Source organism: Trichechus manatus, unplaced genomic scaffold, assembly GCF_000243295.1.
Source record: "Trichechus manatus latirostris isolate Lorelei unplaced genomic scaffold, TriManLat1.0 scaffold00220, whole genome shotgun sequence".
NCBI lineage: Eukaryota > Metazoa > Chordata > Mammalia > Sirenia > Trichechidae > Trichechus > Trichechus manatus.
The window spans coordinates 2,194,225-2,220,095 of NW_004444156.1; the positions used below are offsets into that span (position 1 = coordinate 2,194,225).

At 43.9% G+C, this 25,871-nt stretch overlaps 1 protein-coding gene across 1 annotated transcript in view; it reads left to right on the top strand.

The window, feature by feature from the left end:
* SH3RF1 (SH3 domain containing ring finger 1) overlaps window positions 1-25,871 on the top strand; it is a 199,704-nt gene that overhangs the window by 162,824 nt on the left and 11,009 nt on the right. Inside the window, 6 exon segments of the mRNA XM_023742850.1 lie at window positions 547-657; window positions 10,194-10,339; window positions 11,643-11,813; window positions 14,446-14,705; window positions 15,600-15,961; window positions 25,732-25,871. The exon segment at window positions 25,732-25,871 is cut by the window's right edge and continues 1 nt beyond it. Of these exon segments, the coding sequence (XP_023598618.1) occupies window positions 547-657; window positions 10,194-10,339; window positions 11,643-11,813; window positions 14,446-14,705; window positions 15,600-15,961; window positions 25,732-25,871 (1,190 nt within the window).

Genomic DNA, 25,871 nt, shown 5'->3' on the forward strand with positions numbered 1-25,871 from the left:
AGGTTAGCTGTCTCAGAGGTCAGTTTGATGTACAGTAGCATCCAGGACGAGGCAGCGTTGTTTCTGTGAAAACGAGCAGCAGTCGAATTCTGTGTATGAGACATTGTAGTGACCAGTATTGTAGCATGTGATGCCCCAGCATCCAGCAAAATGCCACATACAAATTAAGCAATTGGTAACTTTGAGCTGGAGTGTCCCTGGGTGGTACAAGTGGTTAACTCACTCGCTGCTGACCCAAAGATTGGAAGTTCGAGTCCACTCAGAGATACCTCGGAAGAAAGGCGTGGTGATCTACTTGCAAAAAAATCAGCCACTGAAAACCCAATGGAGCACATTTTTACTCTGACACGCATGGGGTCGCCATGAGTTGGGGTTGACTCAACAGCAGCTGGTTTAAATTTGGATTGAATAAACTGGAAGAGACTCTGTCTTCCCAAAATAGCAGAAGGTACAGATTAGAAAATAAATTATGACTTAGCTTCCCAAGTGTAATCTGTTGTATTAATTGTAGTCTATTTAATCACTTTTTTCCTTTTTTCTTGGCAGGTTCATATAAGTACCACTGGGTTAATTGTGACCCCACCCCCAAGCAGCCCAGTGACAACTGGCCCTACGTTTACTTTCCCACCAGATGCCCCCTACCAGGCTGCCCTCGGAGTGAGTATAGCTTCTCCCATCTTCGTTTTGTGTCCTAGGCATTTAATCATGGGAATCTGGCACACTCCACCTCCCAACACCTGCAGCTTACTGTTGATACTTGCTACATGGGATTGATCTCTGTCTTTCATTTATTGCCTCTGTTAATCTTACCAAAGAAATGAGGAAGTCTCTTGCCTACAGCATGCAGAATTTTTCGCAGTGACGATCAGTGGCCTGAAGCTATTAGAAGAGCTTTGAAAAATACTTTTAATTTTCAGTCAAGTTCAGCCTGATTTTCTGAAGGGCTAGACTTTATATCTTTTGAGTGTCTAGATGCTGGTTCTTTCTTACAAAGACACATCTATAGAAATACTGAGGGAACTGAGGTCCCAGAGGCTAAATGGTTTGCTTTGGCTCGCGCGATAACTTGGTACCAAATCTCTACGTTTAGGAGTAATCCTTCACCTGCTGATTTGCATCAGTACAGCCCACATCTGTGGCTGCCTAGATACACCTGCAGCATTGGAAGCGTCCCTCACATTAGTTTGTGGATTTTCCTTCTGAAAACATAGCATCCTACAGATAGAGTCTAAACACTCATTGCTTCAAAACATCCTGAGGGGGGAAGTTAATAAAGGTTCTTAGGACATCCAAGGGGGATAAATACAAAGAAGAAGAATGCTGTGGAGAGAAAATGAAAAGGGAAGAAACAAGCAGACGCATCCCTGGGGAGCAGAAACACAATAGTTCAAGTTCCTGGGTTTAAAACTCTAGACAGTAAAACTGCAAGGAATCCCAGTTGTGAGCCGTGTCTCTTCCGGACCAGTACCGTAGCTCATACGCTCTTAGACTGTTTCTCCCAGCCTGAGTCGAATGAGGCCAGACAAGATTATCAAATGTAGAACACCCCAGCGCCTGCGCCATATTGCATTGCCCCACCTCAACATTGTCAGTTGCTTTGCAGAACATCGCCTGGTTATGAGCCCTCCACCACCTATCGTCTTGTCCTACTACGGTGGCTTGCGTGTTGCTGTGATGGTGGAAACCACCAGTATTTCAAATACCAACAGGGTCACCCTTGGTGAACATGGTTTCAGCAGAGCTTCCAAACTGAGACAAACTAGGAAGAAAAGCTTGGTGATCTGCTAACAATTAGCCAATGAAAACCCTGTGGATCACAACAGAATATTGTCCGACAAAACGCTGCAAGACGAGTCCCGTAAGTTGGAAGGCACTCAGGATACACAGTGGCTACAACAGTGAACTCAAGCAGACCAACGGTTGTGAGGACGGCGCAGGATCGGGCTACGTTTCGTTCTGTTGTATGTGAGGTCACCTCGAGTCAGAACTGACTTGAAGGTAGCTAGGAACATGATGTCCTCAGAGGAAAACACTGTCACCCAGTGATAGGGGCGCAGGCCTGGTATGTGGCCGTGGAGAAGTTTCTCAGCCTCAGAGTCTAATAGTTACTGCTTCGGAGAGTTAGCACCATGCCTAGACCATAGAAAGGGGCGACTGTTACTGACCTCGTTATTGGTCTCTATTGAGGATTGTCACTAGGTGGGCCTGTGACATGTGTCCCTAGTTTTCCTCTAAGGATGCCTTGGAAGGCCTGATCATTTTGTTACAGTTTTCTTTGGTCTCCGTATCAAGAATCGTGAAGCTTCTAAGCAGCTGGTTTGTTTTTTGGTTGTGGGTTTTATATATATGTTGTAAAGATTATATTTCTCTCTGCTAGGACGCTCCAGCCAGATTTATAGCCGGCCCCCCAGCAACGACCTGACAACATGTTAGTCAAAAATGTTGGTTTCATCTAGTTTTATTGCCTTCATTTTCCTTTTGCCTGATTTTTCATGTTTTATTTTGTCCTGATGCATCTTAACCATCATTGAGAGCTGACTTTGAAACAAGGTGGGATATCAGTAAATGCAGTTACTAGCTAGCTTGACAGAGTGACACTTCTGAAAACTTTTGATAGAGTTAAGTGTGTGCTTGTGTCTAAATGGAAGTTGATAATGTCCTGGTTAGAGGTTAAATTTTCTCCTATGTTCCCTAAACTATTACAGCTTCCCTAATAGGACAGCTGTTCGGTGAAGGAAGAGAGGTTGTACCCCGATCCTCCGGGGAGAAGATGAAGTTCAATTAACTTTTATTGGAATGTGGTTTCCATGAGATTCTGTCTGCCTTGGGTGTTGTGACCCAAGCCAAGTTCTGTAGCCGTCCTGCCCTCTCATCTCCAGGGAAGAGTCTCTCCTGTCCTTCCTTCCCTTCTCACCCCAGTACATACACACAGCCAGTTGGAATTTTCATTTCCAGATGACTGCCTTGCATGGAAAAATTCTAACTTGATTTCTTAAGGGAAAAAGAGACTGACTTTTCCGATCTTAGAAAAATTAATTAGTGGAAAAGACATAAGGTTGGCCGAGCTTCAGTCCTTGTGGGCTGAAAAAATTTCAGTTGCTCTGAATTGTGGGTTCACTCTAGGGCAAATCAGTGGGACAGGTCACAAGGGAGCATGAATACACAAAAAATAATGTGCACGCAACCATTTTATCCTAGGATTATATAAGAAAGCCTGCATGTTAAACAATAAGAGGTTTATAAACACTGTATCTACTGTGCCAATTCCATTTAATGAAAAACTAATTATAAACAGACCTGGCTGTCATCCCCCGGAGATGTCTAGATCCCAGAGTCCCTGGCAGGTTGGCAGAAATGTTTCAGATTTAATATGTTAGGTTTAAGTGGCAAAATCTCAATAGTGTGTACCCTCTGCATCACACATTAATCGCAACAAGTGTTCTGTTTAAAATTTGAAATGTTTCCCAAGGCTTGAGCACCATCCCAGCAACGGGATGCAGCTTTGCAGAAAGGGAGCTGTGCTCTTCATGATGGCGCTTTGTAGGTAATAGATGCCGCCACTAGAATAGGAAATGAAAATTATCTCTGGTGTTTTTCTCCTAAATTGAGACGTTCTCGTCTTTTCTGCAGAATGAAGTTAGAAGGGTAGTGTCTGAGACATTTCACATGTAACAGTTAAAATGTTAAATATCTCCCATTACAAGCACAGCTGGTATTATGCCCATCTAACTCAACCATCAAACTGTTAATGGTTGTGTTTCCTTTCTAATAATTGTGTGGGGAGACGAGGGGGAAAACCTGAGTCCTGTCTTCTGCACAATGGCAGGAGAAATTTAGAGCTAGACGATGAATGCTCCCTAATCAGACAGGTGATCGATAATCCCTGATCTGTAGCAGCTGAGACATGTTGAGTTGCAAGGTGTCCCAAGGTAGCCAGGTCAGGAAGGCCGCACACAGCCCACAGACACCTTATAAACGGATGCATTCCAGATAGTTGTAACCTAATTTGTGTGAATTTAAAAAACAGAAAATATGCACACAAACACATACATACATGTAGAATGTGTGTGTGTTTATGTGCGCATTTAAAGAAACAATTTAAATGATGTCAGGTTCTCAGGACATCCAGTATACGTAGCTCCTTGTAGCCCATGTGAAGGTTAAGGAGAATTTGTTGCTGTTGTAGGATCAGGGAAGAGCTCTGGAAGCGTGGAGGCAGGAATGCCAACTTTGGTATTTTGAGAGGTAGAAGTAGCGTCTTTGGAGTTGGCAGGAGTTTGGAAAATCGTGGTGCTGAGTGGCTTATGGCAGAAACTTCCATATAAAACACGACAGACTCTAACATCTTGGGAGCGTAGACCTCTTGATCTGTGTCAGAGTGTTCTAAGCAGGAGGTAGGAGCACAGAATGTTGGTTCCTTCCTCTATTCATCCATGAAACATTTATTGAGGATCTGTTCTCTCTGGCTGAAAACTGTCGTTCTGGTTGTTAGTGGCCATTGAGTTGATTCTGACTCATGGCAACCCCATGTGTGCAGAGTAGAAGTGCTCCATAGGGTTTTCAAGGCTGTGACCTTTTTGGAAGCAGATCACCAGGTCTTTCTTCTGAGGAGCCTCCAGGTGGGTTTGAACCACCAGCCTTTCAGCTAGTAGTCAAGTGTTTAACTGTTTGCTTCACCCAGGGACTCCTGGCTGCAAAGCGAGGTTCCAGCAATACAAAAAAGAGTATCTGCTATGATCCAGGACACTGGAACAGACAGCTTACATAAAGTGTTTCTGCCTATTAACTCCATCTTACCGATCAATAGAGCTTATGCAATTTATACAAAGTCAGTTAACTAGTACAGGATCTCTCTACTTCTTACAAATCCAAATGTGTAACAATAAACCTACGATTTATAAAAGAAACTTCATTTCTAGAGAGAGTTTTAAAAATTACATCTTCCCTTTGACCCATAAACTTCGAAACATCTATACACATGCGCAGCGTCCGTGGATTCAGCCAACCACGGATCAGAAGTACTCCGGGGAGCAGGGAGACAGACTTTTTTTTTGTGGTCATTATCCCCTGAACAATATAGTATAACAACCATTTACATAGCATTTACAGTGTATTAGGTATTACAGGCAATCTAGAGATGACTGCAGGTTTACAGGAGGATGTGCGTAGGTTATATGCAAATACTACGCCATTTTATATAAGGGACTTGATCATCTGAGGATTTGGGTATCCATGAGGGGTCCTGGAACCAATCTCCCACAGATACCGAGGGACAACTCTATGTGTTATATATATATATATATATATATTCTCTAATTCTCTAATTTTGTTCTTTTCCTTCACAGTTGTACCCACAATTGACTGGCTTAAGTCTAGTGAGAACCCAGTTGAGCAGAAAAACTCACTACTTTCCATCTTTGTCCCAATTTTATTGAGTTCTGATACTTGCCTTATTATTTTTAATCACTAGTATCGACACTTCCATTTTGCTGCTTCCCACCCATTGTTACAAAGAATAAAGCAAAACACTTGAGTAATTGCACTAACACAGCTGTACAGAGATGGTAGCGCTCCGGAAACCGGTAGCACTGTTGACTTCAGGGAGCATCACCATGCAGTAACTTGGACTGTTCCTTCATCAACCAGGGTACATATATCTGAGTTCAGGATATAAAAGACCATTTATAGATGGTGATGTGTAGTGTCGAAAATTTGGGTTGATTGGAAGTCAGATTTTAGAAAGAAATGATGATGGGATTGGAGGATATTGGAGGATATTGAAATAGCCGAAGCCCACCCTACCAGTCACATTCCTGCCTTGTGAGGTTTGTGAGGGAAATGCACACATAAGGGACAGTTGGCAGGAAAGGAGCCCTTTATTGCAATTGAATTTGTGCCCAAAACTCCAACGCAAACCACCTTGGTGAGCTGGCCTGCAGCCCTTGGCCCATGCTTGAGGCCCAGTGGATCTTATCCCTGACCCCCAGCCAAAGCCAGATCTGCCTCTTTCTGGACTGTGCCTGAAGGCAAGAGGCAGAGGAGAGAGCGCCAGAGAGGAGGGAGGGTCTCAATGCCCGCATACTTGACCTGTTCACAACAACATCCACAGCAAGTATGTCATGTCGGTGTCCTGGAACCCAACCCCCTTCTTCCTGGTCCTCTCTGTCACGGGGCGGAAGCTGAGGACTGCTGTAGGAGGCTGAGCCAGGCTTGGAACCCACATTTTTCTGACCCCAAAGCCCATGCTGCTTCTACAATGCAAAGGTGCCCCTTACTTCAGGATCAGTGGATCTGGGGAACAGAACCCGGGCATGGTAACATATTCCATTTTCCCTTAGCGGGCCATTTGTAAATCCTGTTTTTAAGACAGGTACTGTCTAGAAATGGTTGTGCCTACCTCAGAGCATTGCCACATACTGGTGGCCTGATTTCTAGGCTTGAGTCTACGAAAGCCCAAGCAGGAAGCACGGTTTTAATGGATAGGATACCAGAATAACATCCATTTTTTTGTCTGTATTTCTATGGCCTGGACCTTAGCTATAGACAACTTTTTCTTTGATTATATAGACTTGCTGAATTTCCCTAAAGTTAAACTACAACTGATAAATGTTTTTCAAGCCCCTGTTAATCTAGCATGCAGTTTCTAGTGAAAGCGGAGCCCTCGTGGTGCAGTGGTTAAGAGCTCAGGCTGCTAACCAAAAGATCAGCAGTTCAAATCCACAAGCCACGCCTTTGGAAACCGTGGGGGGCAGTTCTACTCTGTCCTGTTGGGTTGTTATGAGTCAAAATTGACTTGACAGCACCAGGTTTGAGTTTGGTTCTTTATCGAGGGAAAAGGAGTCCCTCAGTGGCACCAACAGTTCAAATCCCCCCAGCGGTGCTGGGGAATAAAGATTTGGTGATCTACTCCCATAAAATTTACAGCCATTGAAAACCCTATGGAACAGTTCTACTCTGACATACATGGGGTCCACGTGAGTCAGAATCGACTCAACAGTATCTTTTTTTTAGAACTAGTGAAAATGGCATTTGGTAAAGTGTTTAGTTCTAAACAATATTAACGAAATATTGTTAATAAAAGGTGACAAGTGGATGTTTTTGCTGCTAGTGGGGAGTGCATCTTAGCACATGGGCCTGGACTGGTCTGGACTGTGAACTGAGACGCATGTCCCCATGTCCGCTCCGGGTGAACGCCAGGCCGCGGTTTGCTTTGCAGAAATTTCCCGTCTTGCAGGGTAGCAGACTGCCTGAAGCATAGTACACGGTGGATTACCTTTTGAACTTCTGCATCACCAGATTATTTTCAGTTTCGTTGTTTATCAAACAGCCCGCAATACTTCCTAGTCTGTCACAGCTCTGGACTCACCAGAGCCCTGTCATTTTACCAACCCCACACAGCCAAGCAACATCTAGGAATCACATTTGGATCAGACTTTCTCTCATGGTCTTTTCCCGTGTGCTTATACACATACACACAAGTACACACGAACACACAAAAGTGCATAGACATACTTTCCAAAAGATCCTTCACCGTGTATTTGGGAAGAAATCTGCTCAGTTTTATTAAGACCAGGAGCCCTGGCGCAGTGATTAAGAGCTACAGTGAGCTACAGCGAGCTATGGCTGCTAACCAGAAGGTTGGCAGTTCGAATCCACCAGCCACTCCTTGGAAACCCTATGGGGTAGGTCTGCTCTGTCCTATAGGGTCGCTATGAGTTGGAATTGACTCGACAGAGACAGATTTGGTTTTTGTTTTTGGTATACTTTAGTCAAAGGAGCGCTGGAAGTGTGGTGATCTGGGCTGCTAACTGAAAGTTGGTGGTTCAAACCCACCCACCAGCTCTGTGGGAGAAAGACGTGGCAATCTGCTAGAAAACCCTGTGGGGCAGTTCTGGTCTCACATGTGGTTGCTATGAGTTAGAATCGACTGGGCAGCACATAGCCACATCAACAATAACATGCTTCCATCAGAAAAAAAGAAAGGCATCACTATTTTGTCTCAAGCACAACCTTTGGGATCTTTCAGAATTTCCTTGCCACGTCTCAGATACCTACTGATTGTTACTCTTTGCAAAAATGATGTGTGTGGAACATTTATTTCCTGTCTTTTTTAACTATAAGAGGTGACCTTTCTTTACACACAGAAAGGTTATTTCCTTTCTCTTCTTAGAGATAACTTAGTATACCCTCTGTTTTAATAAAGTTAAGATATAATAAAAACCAAAAAAAACCAAACCCATCGCCATCAAGTCGATTCCGACTCATAGCGACCCTAAAGGACAGAGCAGAACTGCCCCATAAGGTTTCCAAGAAGCAGCTGGTGGATTCGAACTGCTGGTCTTTTGTTTAGCAGCTGAGCTATTAACCACTGTGCCACCAGGGCTCCATTAAGATATAAGAAGAAATAATAGACAATTTTCATTTCCTTTCCTCTTGAAAACCACATTTTGCTTGGAGTGTGAAATGGGGCTGTTGGATTCTGTGGGGTGAATTCCCTTGTCAGTTATCCCTAGCTGTGGTTGTTGTCGGGCTCATGGTTTCTTGCCGTACGCTTACTTATGTTCTTCCTTTCACAAGCCATGCTGTTTTGAGACTGGGGCCTTTAGAAGGATTTCAGTGAAGATCAGTTAAGTGGTAATTTTACAGTTTCTCTGTATGTCCCTCTGTGTACAGCCTGACTTGTTCTCTCATCCCTCAAGTCGCTGATGTATTATTACCGTGAACCACCCAGGCCACGTTTGCTGCCATTCACCAAGTGATCTTTATTTTCCTGTGCTGTGTCACCGAGAGGAGGCCAAATGCAATGCGTGCTTGACCTTCTCCTGTTAGAGGTTTTGCTGGCTCTGAGCCCCAGTCCATGCAAATTCCAGCGCTGAACAAATCCTAATGCTGCCGTGTTCTGTGCGGGGAATGGGACTAACTTTTTCATGAAGGTTCTCAAACTTTTGGAGCTGACCTCTGCCTTGTCCACGTTAGCACTCTGTGAGCAGCTCTGTACCTGATGTGTTTCTGCACCAAATGTCCTGCCACCACATCAGCTGCCGTGTGGGAAGACAACTTACTGAAAGTCACTTCAGCAAAAAAATTAAATATAACGTGTGAAACAGTTGCAGCATATATTTAGAAATTCGATTTTTTTTTCTGCTCAGTTTATTATGTTTCTAGAACTATGCATATTAACAGGCAGATGAAGTAAATGTTGATGAGATTCATATTTTTGTTCCAAAAAACTGACATAAAGTGACTGTTAGGAACTATGTTTAGAAATTACTGGATTTTTCTTATTAATATGCTGATATGTAGAAGCTATTTATGCTTCCTAGCGCATTCCTCTTATTTCTGTTTGGATTCAGTTTTTACATCTAGTGGCTCAAGGATTTTGGGGGGCAAGGTGGGGGGTTCAGGCAGTCTTTGTGCGCATATTTTCCCAGGCGTCTCAGTATCAGACCCTAAAGAATTATCTGGGGTTTGTAGATCACAAGGTAACAATTGCTTCATTGATTGTCAAAAGGCACGGGATCCTGTGGGCAGAGCCCCATTGGGCTGTGCCCAGGGAGGAACCAGCAGCTTGTCGCTGGTACTTGTTCAAGGTTACCAGCCGTGATCGGACTAAATTTCAAAAGCTGGCAAAGTGAAGAAAAGAATACGCAAAAGTAGCAACAATAACCCAGGAATGTGGCTCGCTCTTGTGTGGCCCTTTTGGAGAGCCGGCATCAAAGGACACTTTCTTCTGAAGGAATGGTTTGAGATAGAGTACAGCTAGCTTGTTTCGTGTTGTTTGAGGGTCAGGTTACAGAAAACACTCACAAATGAATTCCCAGCCAGCAGTGTGACATTATAGCTGCCCCTTTGAAAGGCGTTGGGATTCTTGTTCAAGTCCGTACTTAAAAGTGTTAATAATCTTAAAATTACAGGCAGTCATTTCATTTTTTTTTTTTTCTCTCCTCCCAAGGGTGATGACTTACCTGTTTGCTGAAAAGGTGGCTGTGTCTCTAAGGTTTTAAAGTAGAACGAAAGATGAATAAAAAAGGGAGCTCTCGCTGGAGGCAGCGAGCTGCTTCTGCTCTGAGGGGATTCCATTTCTGTGGATTTCTGATTCCCCTTTCCCACCCACCTTAAGTAGAAGATATAAATAAATATTTTGTTCCTTTTTACGTCCTCTTCATTTCTTTCTTTATCTCTTCCTCTTCCAGACCATGAACCCTCCTCTTCCCCCACCCCCTCCCCTGGCTGCTGCTGTCACCTCCCCACCGCCAGGAGCATCCGGACTGGGACCTAGGCCCGCAGCAGGGTCTGCTGATCAGATGGCTCATTTACGGCCCCAGGCTCGCCCCAGTGTGTAAGTGGGGGAGTCGGTTATTACTGCTCAAGTGTTCCTTTAAAACTAAGCCCAAGCAGCAGAGGTCGAGAAACACCTTTCTGATGGGAGCTGGTGACAGGCTTATGGCCCGCCAAGTGGTTTGTGTTCTGCAACTTCCACCCAGCCATGCATATAATTAGGAGTCGGCTGAAACAAAATGGGTTTGATACATTAGCTTGCTAGGCAGCCATCCTGCTGAGCCAAGGCCTTTCATAACGGGGGGAAGCATAGCTGTTTGCCTCCTCGCAATGTTATATGTGTAGAGAACTGCCTCTTTGTACAACTACTGTTTGAGCTTTTTTCCTTCATTTTCATTCCTTGTATTTGATACTTAAGAACAGGAAGGTATTTCACACAAATCAAATCTAGCTGGAGTATGCACATGAAAAGCTCTAAGTCCCCAGCAGTTAGTATCCAGAAAAATCGAATTATCTTGTTCAGAGTTTACTGATGGCAGAATACAGCTCAATTTTTGTGGGTCCTTCATTGTGTGGAAATCCTGGTGGCAGAGTGGTTAGGAGCTATGGCTGCTAACCGAAAGGTCGGCAGTTCAAATCCACCAGGCGCTCCTTGGAAACTCTATGGGGCAGTTCTACTCTGTGCTTAGGGTCGCTATGAGTGGGTTCATTGTGTGGGTTTATACCTTAACCGTTGAGAGCAGTACTGGTAGGAAGTTTAGGGAAGCGTTGCCTTCCTGGTTTCCATGTGTAGGTGGGCATTGTGGGGTGGTTTTTCACACTCTATGACCTAGACCTTCTTTTCATTTGACTTCTTCAAATTCGGTATCTTTCCTGGCCCAGCACACAAAACAGGTGCAGCCCAAACCTCTGGATTTGACTTGTGAGTGGAAGACGACATGTTGTGCTTCCCAGTGGGATTTCTTACCATATGTCCTCATTTGGGGCTCTTCCCAAGCCTAACAAGTGCCATTTGAAGAGCTCAATTTTCCCAGTGGGTATCTAATCCCCAAGAGCAAGTTAGCCTCTCTTAGAAGCTGTATTCATTCTTCCACACCACTTGAATGCCATTTGGTGGGCTAGTCACTTTCACACTGGGAGGACCAGGTCCAGCAGTTCTTAGTCACGAAGCATTCTGCCTTTTAAATGTAGATAGCCAAACCTCTTTCAGTGGAGAAGCATCAGTACTATTTACAGGTTAAAGGGTTATACTCTCTGTCTACATTTGTACAAAATATTGCAGACTTTGTACCAAGGAAAATTTCTGAGCATCTTGGGGTTTGTCTGTTGCTCAGCTTGAAATCAGATATTCTTTTCTATTCTAGGTATGTTGCTATATATCCATACTCTCCCCGGAAAGAGGATGAGCTGGAGCTGAGAAAAGGGGAGATGTTTTTAGTATTTGAGCGCTGCCAGGATGGCTGGTTCAAAGGGACATCAATGCATACCAGCAAGATCGGGGTTTTCCCTGGCAATTATGTGGCACCAGTCACAAGGTAGGGTTTTGAATAAATGGTTTACTAAATTCTAAACAGAGAAGCTTTGTTCTTTTCCCTAGTTTTCAGCCTATCCAGATTCCTTCTCATATTATAATTGCCTCTGTTACATATCCACAGGTATTGAAATCCATCTCTCTCTCTGCTAAAATCTCTTCTAACTCTAAAATTCTTAGCTGACTTTTACATGGATATATGTGAAATTGTAGGTTTCTGTCAACAAATATACTAGGTTTTAAGTTATTTGCTTTCATTTATATGTGACTCAACTACAACATCTTTCTGCCAGAAAATAAAGAGCATAGTGTTTAATATAAACAAAAGCTATATTATTAGAACTTATATGTGTATATAGTGCTTACTATATGCCACGAAGGCAGATTGCCAAATGCGTTGCACATATTAACTCTTAAGTCTCAAACAATTCATTGATGTAGGTGCTAGTATTAGCCCCAGTTAGCAGATGGGGAAGTTGAGGCACAGAGAGATGAAATCACTTGCCCGAGAAATGTTCAAATGCGTGTGATCTGGTTTTCTATTTCTTCTATATAGCTTGCAATTAATTTCTAGAGTTCTGGTAATTGTAGAATACAGTCAGAGATAAGACTTCTTAATAATGATGTAGGTCCTGCTCAACTGAGGATGATTTTGCTTCCCAGAGGACATGTGGCAAGGCCGGGGACATTTTTGATTGTCACAATTTGGGGAGAGGAGAAGGTGCTACTATCACCTAGTGAGTAGAAGCCAAGGATGCTGCTAAACATCTTACAATGCACAGGACAACCCCCCCCCCAAAAAAAAATAATTATTCAGCCCCAAATGTCGATAGTGCTGAGGTTCAGAACCTTGTTATGGGATGGTAAGAGCTTTAGATATACAAAATTTACTTTATCCAAAGATAGCCCACCTTCTGGTCACCTTGGAGACTGAATGAAATGACCTATGAAGGCATCAGCTTTGAAAGATCCCTAGTGTTTGGCCACTGGGCACTCAATAAAATGGTCCAGGTTTAACTGTGTGAAATCATGCCTCAAACCCCCTGATTTTAAACAAATGGCTTGATGAACTGACATGTTGTCAGCTGTTGGCCTTGATTTATGGGCTGGCCAGCAGCCTAATCCAATGAAAATCACTGTTGCAGATGGTGACAGAATGTTAGCTTTACTTTGACCTGCAGATTTTTATTTAATATAAACCTTCCTTTCTGTCTGTGTTAAATTCTTCATTCAGGAACCAGCCTATCCAGAAATTGGCAGTGAGATCTTCCCTGGTGCAAAAAGAAAAAAAAAAAAAAAAAAAACCCCTAAGGGAAATAAACCAAAAAAACAACAACAATGAGAAGTGAAGTCAATGAAGGAAAACATATTCATAAGATTCAAAAACAAATTATTAAAATTCTCACTGCTTGTTTCCCTCTGGAGAGAGGCTTATTTACCATACATTCTGTGTTATTCATCATAGTAAAGAATAAGGATGCTCCAGTGAATGAAGTATTCCATTTAGTGGAAAGTTACTATATACAGAATTTATAGTTTAAATGATCTGTACTATCAAAAAATATATTTTACAAAACTACACCAAACATAATTTAATTCAAGCAACAAATACTTGTTTAGTGTTCGCTATACACCTGTAACTGGCAAGTACTGGGGAATGGAAAAGAGCCCTCTTCACAGTGGTCCTGCCGTCCGGGAACTTTTGTTTTTACCAAGCCACCGGTGTTCCGTGAGGAATTTATTAAAAAACAATACACCACATTTTGTAACCAAGGGCCACAGTATAAAGACTATGTGGAATACAGAAACAGAAGGAAGGAAGGACTCCATATGAAATAGAGTAGAAACATAAGGTCTTCAGTCTTAGCTGTAGGTAAAACCCAAAAAATCCACACCCATTGCCAAGGAGTTGATTCCAACTCATGGCGACCCCAAGTGTTATAGAGTAGAACTGAGCTCTGTAGGGTTTTCTTGGCTGTAATCTTTATGGAAGCACATCACCAGGCCTTTGTTCCACGGCACCACTGGGTGTGTTTGAACTGCCAACCTTTCAGTTAGTAACCGAGAGCGAACCCAGGGAGCCTTAGTTAAAAACTCAGCGAGCCTTAGGAAAAGCCATCTTGAAATGATGGGATTTGTGCTGCATCTTGAAATATGAGATTAATGAAGGTCAAGAAAAGCTAGAAAGAACCTCTCAAGAGTGTGTGTATATGTACGTGTGTGTGTGTGGACCACGGAAGGGGAAAGGGAGAAAACACAGGGAGAGCTGTAGAAACGTGGATATTGGAATGTAACAAACCTGGCTTCATCGGTAGATGAAGCAAGAGAGTCCGGGGCCTTGAAAGTCAGAGATACTTGGCCTTGGTGCACAAAACTAAACTCAGTAACTGTGTATTCTTGAGCAGAGTATGACGTGTGATTCTTGGGTGACTCAGAAAACATTTCAAGACCTTCAGTACCTCAGAGCCATCATTATTTTGAATTCGCTATTCTTAAACTTCATAAAAATAATTTCATTCATTTTTTTCACATGTTCTGCCTCTAGCGCTCCGAGTCATTATCTGTCTAGCGTTTAGTTCTTCTGTCTCCCGTTTTGCTGACGGATTGGGCTTTCTATCTGTATTTCTGTTTGACAGGGCGGTGTCGAACGCTTCCCAAGCTAAAGTCCCCGTGTCCACTGCCGGCCAGACTAGTCGGGGGCCGACCATTGTCAGCCCTTCCCCAGCAGGGGCGCCCACCCAGAAGCTCCAGGGAAACGGTGTGGCCGGGAGTCCCAGTGTCATCCCCACGGCCGTGTTGCCGGCCGCTCACATCCAGACAAGTACTCAGGCCAAGGTCTTATTGCACATGACTGGGCAGATGACCGTCAACCAGGCCCGCAGTGCCGTGCGGACAGGTGAGGAGGACAGTGGGCTGGAACGTGTCAGGAGAAGGGTGTGCCTGCCCACTGTCACATCTTCCATGACGGATGTTTAGGAGAGCAGACGTAGCATTAAAATGATGGCTAACAGCAGGGAATAGAAGCAGACAGAGTCTACTCAGCGGCACTTCATACAGTCTATCTGGGCTCATACGGCCCCGCTCATTAATTCAGGCCAGATCTACAGATCAGAAGTCTGAGAGAAGTCAGGCTGGCCCAAAGAATGTCATTCGTACCTGAGGATATGACCTCTGGAACTGAAATCATACAATGTCAAATCTCGCTACTACTAGTTGCCTGGCTACCGTATGATACTGTACTAACCAGGCTGCTGACTTAGTGATGACCTTAGTCACAAGGCTGCTTTCAGCCCGATGGGAGCTTAACTAGCCTTCCTGTTTCCGCAGCATTAAACACCTATCCCGTGTCTTAGGTAACAGCTGTGAGGTAAACTCAAGGCTTACGAATTCTGTCAGAGGGAAAAAAAAAAAAAAAGAAGGAAAGTAGCTGATAAGAAAAGGAGAATATAAAAAGAAATGAGGCTGAGCTGGTGTGACACGGTAAGGTGCCATCAGAAAGTGGCACAGTGTCTCCAAGGCCGGGGAAGGACTTTCTCCCTGCCAGAAGGGCCTCGGGCATAGCCGAGCTTCCAGGCACTCCACAACTAAGGTCGAATCTGGCAGGAGAATAGTGTCTAGGGCCCCAGCTGAGATTATGTGCTTTTAAACCACCGTGCATCCATTTTTATTGTGATAAATGCAGTAGCAGCCTTTTATTAGGATCTGATGCAGTGCAGTGACTCCTGTGTTGAAGAGTAGCGTTTATTAGAAAATTGAATTTTGCTCTCTGCCCCCTCCTGTCATCTGCTAGTTACAGCACACAGCCAAGAACGCCCTACAGCAGCTGTGACCCCCATCCAGGTGCAGAACGCCGCCTGCCTGGGCCCCGCGTCTGTGGGCCTGCCTCACCATCCCTTGGCCTCCCAGCAACCTCAGCCTCCACTGGCAGGCCCTGCCGCCCATGTTGCCGCCGTCGGTGTTGGTCGGGCCGGTGTGCCCCTGGCCTGTGGAGCAGCGGCTTCTCTCACCTCCACAAGCCTCACCACTGCTTCTCTGGAGGCCGAGCCCAGTGGCAGAACAGTGTCCATTCTCCCTGGACTTCCCACGTCTCCTGACAGTGCTTCATCAGCTTGCGGGAACAGTGCAGCTGCCAGACCAGACAAGGATAGCAAGGTAAGACCAATTCCTGTTTCTCCCTTTATCTCGCGTCTTGCGTTGTCGTTGTTGTTGACTGCCGTCCCACCGGCCCCCAGCTCGTGGCGACCCCACACACAACAGAATGAAATGCTGCGCCTTCCCTATCGCCAGTTGTCCATCTGACCTTTGTGATCCGTACGGTGTTCATTGGCAGATTTTCAAAAGTATATTGCCAGGCCTTTCTTCCTAGTCTGTCTTAGTCTGGAAGCTCCATGGAAACTTGGTCAGCACAGAGCAGCACACAGGCCTCCACTGACAGATGGGTGCGTTGGCTGGGAATGGAACCCCGAGCCCCAGTCTCCCATATGGAGAGTTCTGCCACTGGACCCCTAGTGCTTGCTCATAGCTCATGCTGTGTCTCATGGTTTTGCTAATGAAGACTCATTGTTCAGCCGTACTGTAAACGCCTTTAGGCAAGTCATGTGGAGGAGAGTAAGCTCAGGCACCACCCCTGGCCTCTCACCCAGCTCTCAATTTAAACACATGCAGGTTGCCCGGCCTGTGTTCCATGGCAGGGAAACCACAGTAAATAAGGAATAGTCACTTCCCTTCAGGCAGATGATAAGCTGGTGGAGGAAGTTTTTTTTCTCCTTTAGTGACCCGTTCTTCCATCATGTGGCTGTCCTCAATTCTTCCTGTTCAGTCAGTTTTGTTTCTTGTTAGCAGTTTTAGAAAAAAAAATATTTAATCTGTGAGGGGGTTGTAACTGTTGAACAACAGTGTTATTTGTGGATGTGCTTCATCTACAGTATATTTGATCAGAGTCGGCCTGGATTCTTGAAAGTTATTCTCCTGATTTGAAATATAGGGAAAAATTATTTTCTAAATCCAGAGATTTAAAAAAAAAAAAAAAACTCATTTGGCCCTAAATTTCGAAGAAAATATAAAGCGTATACTGTTTGAAAGGCTAACTTGTGGTTGGGTTTGGGGGCAGGTTGTGAGAGGCGAGGAAAATTGATAGATTAAATATAAGTAGAAATAGAAGAGATGATAACAAGGTCTGGAAGAACCTAAAACCCATTGCCGTTGAGTCAATTCCGACCCATGGTGACCCTATTGGACAGAGTAGAACTGCCCCATAGGGTTTCCAAGGAGTGGCTGGTGGATTCGAACTGCCGACCTTTTGGTTAGCAGCCCAACGCTTAACCACTACGCCACAAGGGCTCCAAGGTCTGGATACTTGTATTATAATCACGACCTCCTTGCGGTATTTCATTAATTTCCTCTAAAGCTATAGCCCAGTTCTGGAAAGCTCTAGCTAATCGTAAACTCTTAACCTGATTGAGTGGTCACGTATATGGCTGTGTTTAAATGGCTACGTGAGCCTGTAAACAGGAGTTTATAAGGAAATAAACTTTACAGGCTAATAAAAAGTTAATATTTAATTGCTGGGGTACCATGAGAGTTTTTGAAAGAGATTGGTATCTGTTCAGTGTTTATAATTAACTGCATTAAGCTTGTACCCAAGTTGACATTTTCAACTTTGCTAATATCTTTAAAAGAATGATTTTTATAGTTTAGATTTTAAGGTTTGGGGATACTGTGTCTCAGGGCCTTTGTCACTGATGAGAACAGGGACTCTTCAGTCCCTGCCTTCCTCCTGCTGCAGAATCCGTTCAGTCTCTGAGACAAAATAATGCCCTGCCCCCAAAGAGATCCATGTCCTAGTCCCCGGAACCTGTGAGTACGTTACCTTCCAGAGCAAAGGAGGAGGACTGATAACAGTGGTGAAGTGGTCTACTGTGAACCGAAAGGTCAGCAGTTCGAACCCACCAGCCACTCTGCAGGAGAAAGATGTGGCAGTCAGCTTCTGTGCAGATTTACAGCCTTGGAAACACTATGGGGCAGTTATACTCTGTCCTGTAGGGTCTCTATGAGTCAGAATGGACTGGACAGCAATGGGTCTGGAGCAAAAGGACTTTGCAGATGTGATTAAATTAAGGATCTTGAGATGGAAGATTATCCTGGCTTATCTGGGTGGGCCCAAGGTAATCACAAGGGTCTTCATAAAAGAGAGGTGGATTAGAGTCAGAGAAGGAGATGAGATGTAGGAAGCAGAGGTTGGAGTACTGCAAGGCAAGGGCCACAAGCCAAGCAATGCTGGTGGCCTCTACAAACTAGAAAAGGCAAGGAAACCCGCTCTCTCCAAGAGCCTACAGAAGGAACGCAGCCCTGCCAGTCCCTTTTAGGACTTGATTTTACCTCTAAGTTCATGATAATTTGTTACAGCGGCAATAGGAAGCTCATGCGAGACTTTAAGGGTCATCCCGCTGTATACCCATCCCTGACAAATGGCCACTGCCTCTGTTTGGACACCCCATTGACCCTGAGTGCCACAGCTCCAGGTCATCCCATGCCATCTTCAGAGAGCTCTAACTCTGGAAGTTCATTGAGCACGTGTCTGTCTCTCTACCTTCCAACCCTCGTTTTGGGGGGCCACATTGAAAATGTCAGTGTGTGTTCTGTGTGATGCCTCTGAAGTGTTTGTAGCGTTGTCCCCTTGCATCTTCCGTGTTTTAAGGCTGCACACTTGATTTTTTTTTTAACCTACTCCTCTTGTCATAGATTTTAAATTTTCCTTTCCTAAATCTACTCCCTCATTTAATGTTCCAAGGCCACTAAAGAGACGTTTCCTGGTTGATATAAATGCAGTGATTCCGTGATTGTCGTCACTCAGACAGAGTGAATCCCCATGTCTAGAGTGTCACTTGGCCTACATTTCTCTATCATGTCCACAAGGTATCTGGGGGACCTTGTCAGATACCATGTTGAAACATCTTCCACATCCTCCCATCCAAGTAGTTCCCTCAGTCACCCCATCATTCTCGCTGTTATTTATTCTCAGCAGGCTTCTCCTGGAGGAGCTCCTGCTCAGAATCTCATTTTCTTTCCTAAGTGCTCATAAAACTTTCATTTAGCACACTCCCTAGGGCCTCTCTTCTAGAATTTTCCAGACAGTCTGCAAAGTGCATTGCTGTCTTCTTTTTGAAAATCGGGAATACATGCGCCCTTCTTTGGCCTTGAGTGGACCCTGACCCCACGTTCATCAGGATCTCTCAGAGATTATTGATTGCATTAAAAAAATAGTTTATGGAGGTGAAATTCATCTAACATAAAATCAACCATTTTAAAGTGAATAATTCAGTGGCATTTACTGTATCCACAGTGCTAAGCAACCACCATTTCTATCTAACTTCAAAACATTTCCATCTATCGATTGCATTTTACTGTTAATTCTCTCTGTACCCTGGTGGGAAATGAGCCTGTCTAGAGTCATCATTTGATCCCTAAATTTCAGTCTCTTCACCCGCTTCCCTCTTACCAAGGTTCATTCTTCCCTTCCAGTCTGAAGATTATTCTTCCCTTTCTTCTCATCATTTGCGAACCACCATCCACCCCAAACGGCAGGTCTGTGCCTTTCTTGGTCTTCTTGTTTCAAACGTAACTTTTAAAACAACCTTATTTTGGTCTTTAGCATTTTTGCAAGTTTAAGCTCATTCCGATCTTTAGCCTTCTTGAACTGTCTTGGGCCATGTTATGTTCTTTGTTACGGGCCCCCCTCATGATCTTTTTTGTCTCTGTCCTTTAAAAATTGGAGCCCATTAGGCTGCTCCTTGGGGGATCACATCAGTGCCTTTAGATACCTCCACATTTTCATTTCCTGGAATAATTTGCAATTGTATGGTTAGAATTTCATTTTTGAAAGCCCTCCCATTCCTCTTGAAGCATCTTTGCTTTTGAGTCTCAGGTCATGCATATATTTGCTTTGAACTTTTAAAATCAGTCCTTTTAAACGTTCAAGTTCAAATCTGACTGTAGTCATCTTTTTGGATGCTTTCTTCCAAGTTCTCAATGTTTCTGATTTACCAGCCAGACCCCTCCACCCAGTCTGGACTCTGCCTTCCCCCAGTTCATCAGAATTAGACCAACTCTCACAGTTAGCTCAACTTTCTGTGAGATGAAATTATCAGCAAGTTAAGGGAAAATGTATCCGATTCTAGTTTTAAGCTGAGACTTCCAGCGAACACCTGGGTGGTTGGCAACACCCTGATTGTTTCTGTCTTCCCTCTCACCGTGTGATCAGTGTCATCCATTGGCTGTAACTCACCGGGCGGTGTATGGCCTGTCTCTCAATGATAGCATGTCCATTCCCCTGGTGTTCTGTGGAAGATTAGGACTTTTTGACACACACACAGGATTCCTGCGTCTCTTCTCCTACCTGGGCTATTCCTTTGGAACAGTATTTTAGTTGAAAGTCCTATCTCAGAGTCTCAGGGGTTTCCAGAGGCTGGTTTCATCCCTGGGTTAAAATCTCTAGCTAACTTTGGTATCTGCCCTCTGTGCTTTGATAAATAGGCATCTGACTCTGTAATATATTTCAAAACATCATCTCACTTATTTCTTGTTTGAAATCCTGGGCCTTTCTATAATTGTTATTCTTCTTTCTGTACAATCCCTGGTATCTTCCACAGTTACCAGTTTAACAACTTTATCTAGACATGTTTTAACTTCATACTCAGTTCCAAGGCTTCATTATTTGATCATCTAGTCTCCAGTTTCCCAATCCTTATGAGATGCTCATGTATTTTTTATAGATGACTATATAATATTTTTATTGTGTTTCCTTACTATAAAATTTTTGTAATTATACATATTTGTTTAGAAGCTGTAGAAAATTCAGAAATTCAAACAGAAAACATAAGAACGACCGAAGATTTTAAAGAAAAGCACTATTAATATTATGGTGTCTATATTTTTCCCCCTGTATGCCAAAATGTTATTTTGTTTTGTATGTCGGTTTGGTATATCAGCTTTCATCCAAACAGCCAAGTCCTTTTCTTCAGTACCAGCTACGTAGTTGACTGTTCTCTGAGTTCTAACCCTCACTTCAGAAAAAGAAAACCTCTTGTGCCTCTCACTTCCCAAGCGCTTCCGTTTCCTGCCTGGAACTTCAGAGCCTCTGGAGGTGTTCTGGGAGTCTCCCTGCCACTGTCATTTATTCTCATACAAATCCACAGGAGAGGGTGTTGGTCGGCACACTCTGTCATAGCCTGGCTATGCTCCTGAAAGGTAGCCTTCCTACCAGGGGAGCTCCGAAGGTCCACATGCAATGCCTCAAGTCCCCCATCCCAAAATCCCAGCTGACTCTCTCCCTCGAGGAACCAACCACAGGTTTTCTTCCGTCAGCTGATGTTTGAAGACCTGTGTTATTATAGAAACCGAGAGTTCTATCCAGTTTTTCAACGCCTACTTTCTTCTATTCTGAACACTCATCCTGAAATCTTGTTGTTATTAGGGATCATCAAGTCAATTCCAACTCACAGCAACCCCATGTGACAGAGGAGAAACTGCCGCATAGGGTTTTCTTGGTTGTAATCTTTACAGAATCAGATCACCAGGTCTTATTCCCACAGAGCCGCTGAGCGGGTTGGAATCGCCAACCTTTCGGTTAACAGCTGAGCTCTTAACCATCATGCTACCATGGCTCCTTCTTGAAGTCCCTACTGATGAATTTTTTTGCCCACATGACTTTCCTTTCTTCTAGTTCTTGTTTTGCTCTCAGAAGCAAGATACTCTGTGTGCTTTGCCATTTAATTTTCATAAGGAAAAGCATACCCTCCCTGTTAAGTTGCCACAGTCATTGTTCCTGCCCCTGCCAGTAGCTGGGCCACAGATCACATCTGACGGTGCACGTTCGGCCCTGAGCAACCTTTATACTCTACAGCCATTGGGGAAAGGTGTCTGCTCTTATTATTCCCCAGAGTAGATGTGTGCTTGGAGATGTTGCCTGTGTTGAACTGAAAGAAGAGAAGAACATGGGCTTGTGAGCTTGGTTCAAATCCCACTTCCACTCATTACTAGCCATGTGATCCTAGGCAAGCTTAGAGGTGATGAAAATAATACGGATTTCTATCTTACCAGGTTGGTGCGAGGAATAAATAAGGAAATCCGGGTGAAAGCATTGAACAGGGTTCTTGAGCCCAGTTCTTGACCATCTCTCTAGAACACTCTTCTCCCCGATTTTGACGTGGCCTGTCCCTCCCTCCATGTACTTCCTTAAAGAAGCCTTTGCTGACCTCCTGTCTTACACTGGACCCTGGTCATTCTCTCTCCCTTCACTCTGCTTATTTTTCCTCAGAGTGGATTTTTGTATCTCTGCTAAAGATATGGACTTCTTGTTTTGTTAACTAGTGTATTCCCAGAGCCTAGCACATTGCTGGGGTCATATTAGACACTGAGAATATATATGTTGAACAAATAAGTGAATGTTAGATAATCATATGAATTATGTTTTTGAGATTCCTCACCTAAGAACGACTGATTACTGGGGGCCAGACAATGTGGATTATTGATAACCTATGGCCCAGGAAGACTATATCTCTTTCTGCCATTTTCTGTATACATCCTGAGGTCAAGGACAGGAATAAAGAGAAGGACTAGGTGCATAGAATGTTGTTAATTGTGGGTTGCTCAAATAAGATGTATTTTGACTTGGAAAGAAGTTCTGACTTGAGTTTCTCATATTGTACTTGTCCTCTGGTATATGACTAGCCGAAAGTTATTACATTGATTTTCAGAAGTTATATATAAAAATTACTCTGTGGTAACCATTTTCTGACTCAAATAGTTCTGTTTCTTATATGAGATGTTGCTTTAAATCATTAAGTCTTCAGAGGAGAAAATTATGGCTGTAAAAACATTATTTCATCTAGGAATAATGTCTCAGAAAACCCAAAGGAGAAGAATTATCAAGGTTTATGTTGACAGATGTGCTCTTTTTCGTGCATGCTAGCCTTACATTTTACAAACTGCTTTACCAAAGAGTAATCTCTGTTAATTCATCTGTAGTTTTCCTTTCTGCTGTTGGATTTAGAAAAAACAAAGGTGCCCTTAGATGGTGAGTGTCTGAGCTTGTAAAATTCTGTCTCTCAAGTGGCACGTTGTTCTGATAACACTGAAAACCTCAGAATATGATATGAAAAGCACAGCTCCTTGGAAAAAGGAGGGCATCTTTTGTGTGACACCCCCATCCCCACCCTCACCCCCTGCCCCTGTACCCTGCCACAGTGGCTAATCGGCTGCCTTCTGCTCTGTGGGTAGTCAGCGTGGTTGATGATGATCACACGTCCCTTAGAAGCCATTAAAGCAAGCTGTATTTAATGCGTGTAATCATCCTAGATGAACCAAGTCATACTTCTTAATCACTTTAGAGCTGCTGCTTGAGCACCGTCCAGTTAGCGAGCTTTTTCTGAGTGCCCAGAACTGAGCTTTTAAGGAATAGATTTAGCTGTGGCCTGCTGAGATGGTGATTTATCGGTGGACTCGATGCTCTCGGGGAGCCTGTGGGAGTCCAGGGATTAGAGAGTGCGTTGTTAAATCATGGCAGAAATAGCTGGACATTGCAACTGGCTACTACCATAGAAGTGTAAACTATTGGACGTTATTCTTTCCTCAGCTCATTTATCCCCCTTCTGGACCTCAGCCTCCTGAAAGGAGCTGTGGCAACAGCTGTGACAGGTGTTCTGTCAAGTCATTTCATTGGCCAATTTGTAGAGGGAAGGCTTTATTTCCACCAGATTTGGGAAATCCAAAATATCCTCTTCTATTTCCTTAGCCCTGAGACTCACTAACCGGTTTCCCTTCCTCCCACTTACGTGTTGTCTAGTCTTTTCTGGCCTTCTTGGCTTCGGTAGATGTGGGGCTCTGGTCTGGGCAATGGATGTATACAGGGGGGTCACTGCAGTCAAGTAGCTACTCCAAGTCTGTAGGGTCATTTCCCCTTGGGAAATGTGAAGTTGAATGAGTGACTCAGAAGCCAGTAAGTGAGTGGAGTCCAGGCCTGGAAGGGAAATGTAGAACGATCATCTTTAGCCTGTGTGTGTGTATGTGTGTGTGTGTGTGTGTGTGTGTGTGTGTGTGTGTGTGTGTAGCCTGTGTGTGTGTGTGCATGCGTGTGTGTGTGTGTGTGTGTGTGTGTGTGTAGCTGATGGACTCTGCTCATCTGCAGCCTAAGCTGAGCATGTCCGAGATGGCCGACACCCCCCACCAAGTACCCAGGAGCCCCTGGGTGACGCAGTTAAGTGCTCTGCTACTAACTAAAGGGTTGGTGGTTTGAATCCACCCACAGTCACCTCAAAGGAAAGGCCCTTCACTCTGCGTTAACCCGTGTTATGAGCAGCTTTAGGTAAATCGATCCAGTGGTGCAGTTTTCCTGGAATACCTGTTCATCATTTGAGAAATGATGAATTTGGTCTCCTCCGTTTTTCAGCCATTCTGTCACTAATGGAACTGTGTTATTATGGATTCAGACTTTTCCCCAAGGGATTTTCACTGAGTCTGAACTAATTCATGTTCCCGAGAAAAATTCCTCAGTGTTCTATCTCCCTGCGGGCCCGTCAGAATTCCATTTCCCTGTTAATGGGCCTTAATAATTCCCATTTGCCTATAGAGTTTTCTAAAGAATTATTTCTGTGTGAAATGTTTTATTTCCCGCCGATGTTTTATTCGGAGGACTTAATGATATAGTGGACATCTCAGTCAAACAATTTAAAATTGTGCTTGTCATCTGTGTTTAGTCACCAGAAAGAACCGCTGAAGCAGAACATCTGAGAATGAAGGAGAGTTAGTGTGGATATGGTTCTCCCACCAGAGCAAGGAGAGAATGTGTCAAAGAGACAAAGACTTAAGAGACGGCTTCTATGGCGTGAGATTGCTGGGGATTCTCATATCTGGACCTTTACTTGCAAAAGGGAACATAAAAATATTTATGGATATGCTAATGTTTTCCTTAAAATTTTGTGGAGGTGGTTTTGGCTTTCTAATCAAGGGGGTGCTTGCACAATAGAAATGGTTTGACTTCTGTTAGACTTGTTAAGTTTAATGAAGATGGTGACGTACAAGAAGTGGTTTAGCCATTAACTCTGACCAGGGCCTCGCTACCTGTAAATGATAAGGCTCAAGTCTGCGGGTATGAAGTGAAGTGCTCTTAGGTTTAGGTTTAATTCAGCTTACAGTCGGCTGTTACAATACATGAGATAGGATAGAACAATATTGATTTCTGGAAATAAAATCCGCCATCTGAAATTTTCATTTTACCCTGAAATGTTTACCACCACTTTCAGCAAAACCAAAACTTGAATTGGGGAATTGATGAGTTTTTTGTTTTATGTAGTTGGTTTTTTTTTTTAATCTCCTTATCCTACCTCAGTAGAAGATAGCAGTGAAAAATGGAATGTTCCAAACAAACAAAAACATGTGGCCACAGTGGGAGAAGAGAGGGAAGCAGAAGGGCCAGGTAACACCACACAAATATGGGTAGCTAGCTCATGAACAACCAAACAGTGAGAGAAATAATTTTAGAAGTTCCAGTAAAAATAGAAATGGTAGGACTTTATAGATTACAACAGCAGCAATGTCCAACTCCAACCTGTGTGTGTGTGTGTGTGTGTGTGTGTGTGTCTGTGTATGTGTCTGTGTGTGTCTGTGTGTCTGTGTGTGTGTATGAAGCCCGGGTGGCACAGTGGGTAAGTACTTGGCTGTTAACTGAAGGGTTGGCAGTTCGAACCCACCAGCAGCTCTGCGGAAGAAAAGACCTGGCGATCTCCTCCGGTAAAGATATACAGCCTTAGAAACCCTCTGGGGCGGTTCTGCTTTGTCGTGCAGGATTGCTATGAGTCGGAATTGACTGGACAGCACACAACTCTCTCTCTATATATATATGTATTTTTTTTTTTTTCTTTTTCTAGAAAGAAAAAAAGGGTCTGTTGAAGCTGCTTTCTGGAGCCTCCGCGAAGCGCAAGCCCCGAGTCTCCCCTCCGGCGTCGCCCACCCTGGAGGTGGAGCTGGGCACGGCGGGCGAGCTGCCCCTGCCGGGGGCGGTGGGCCC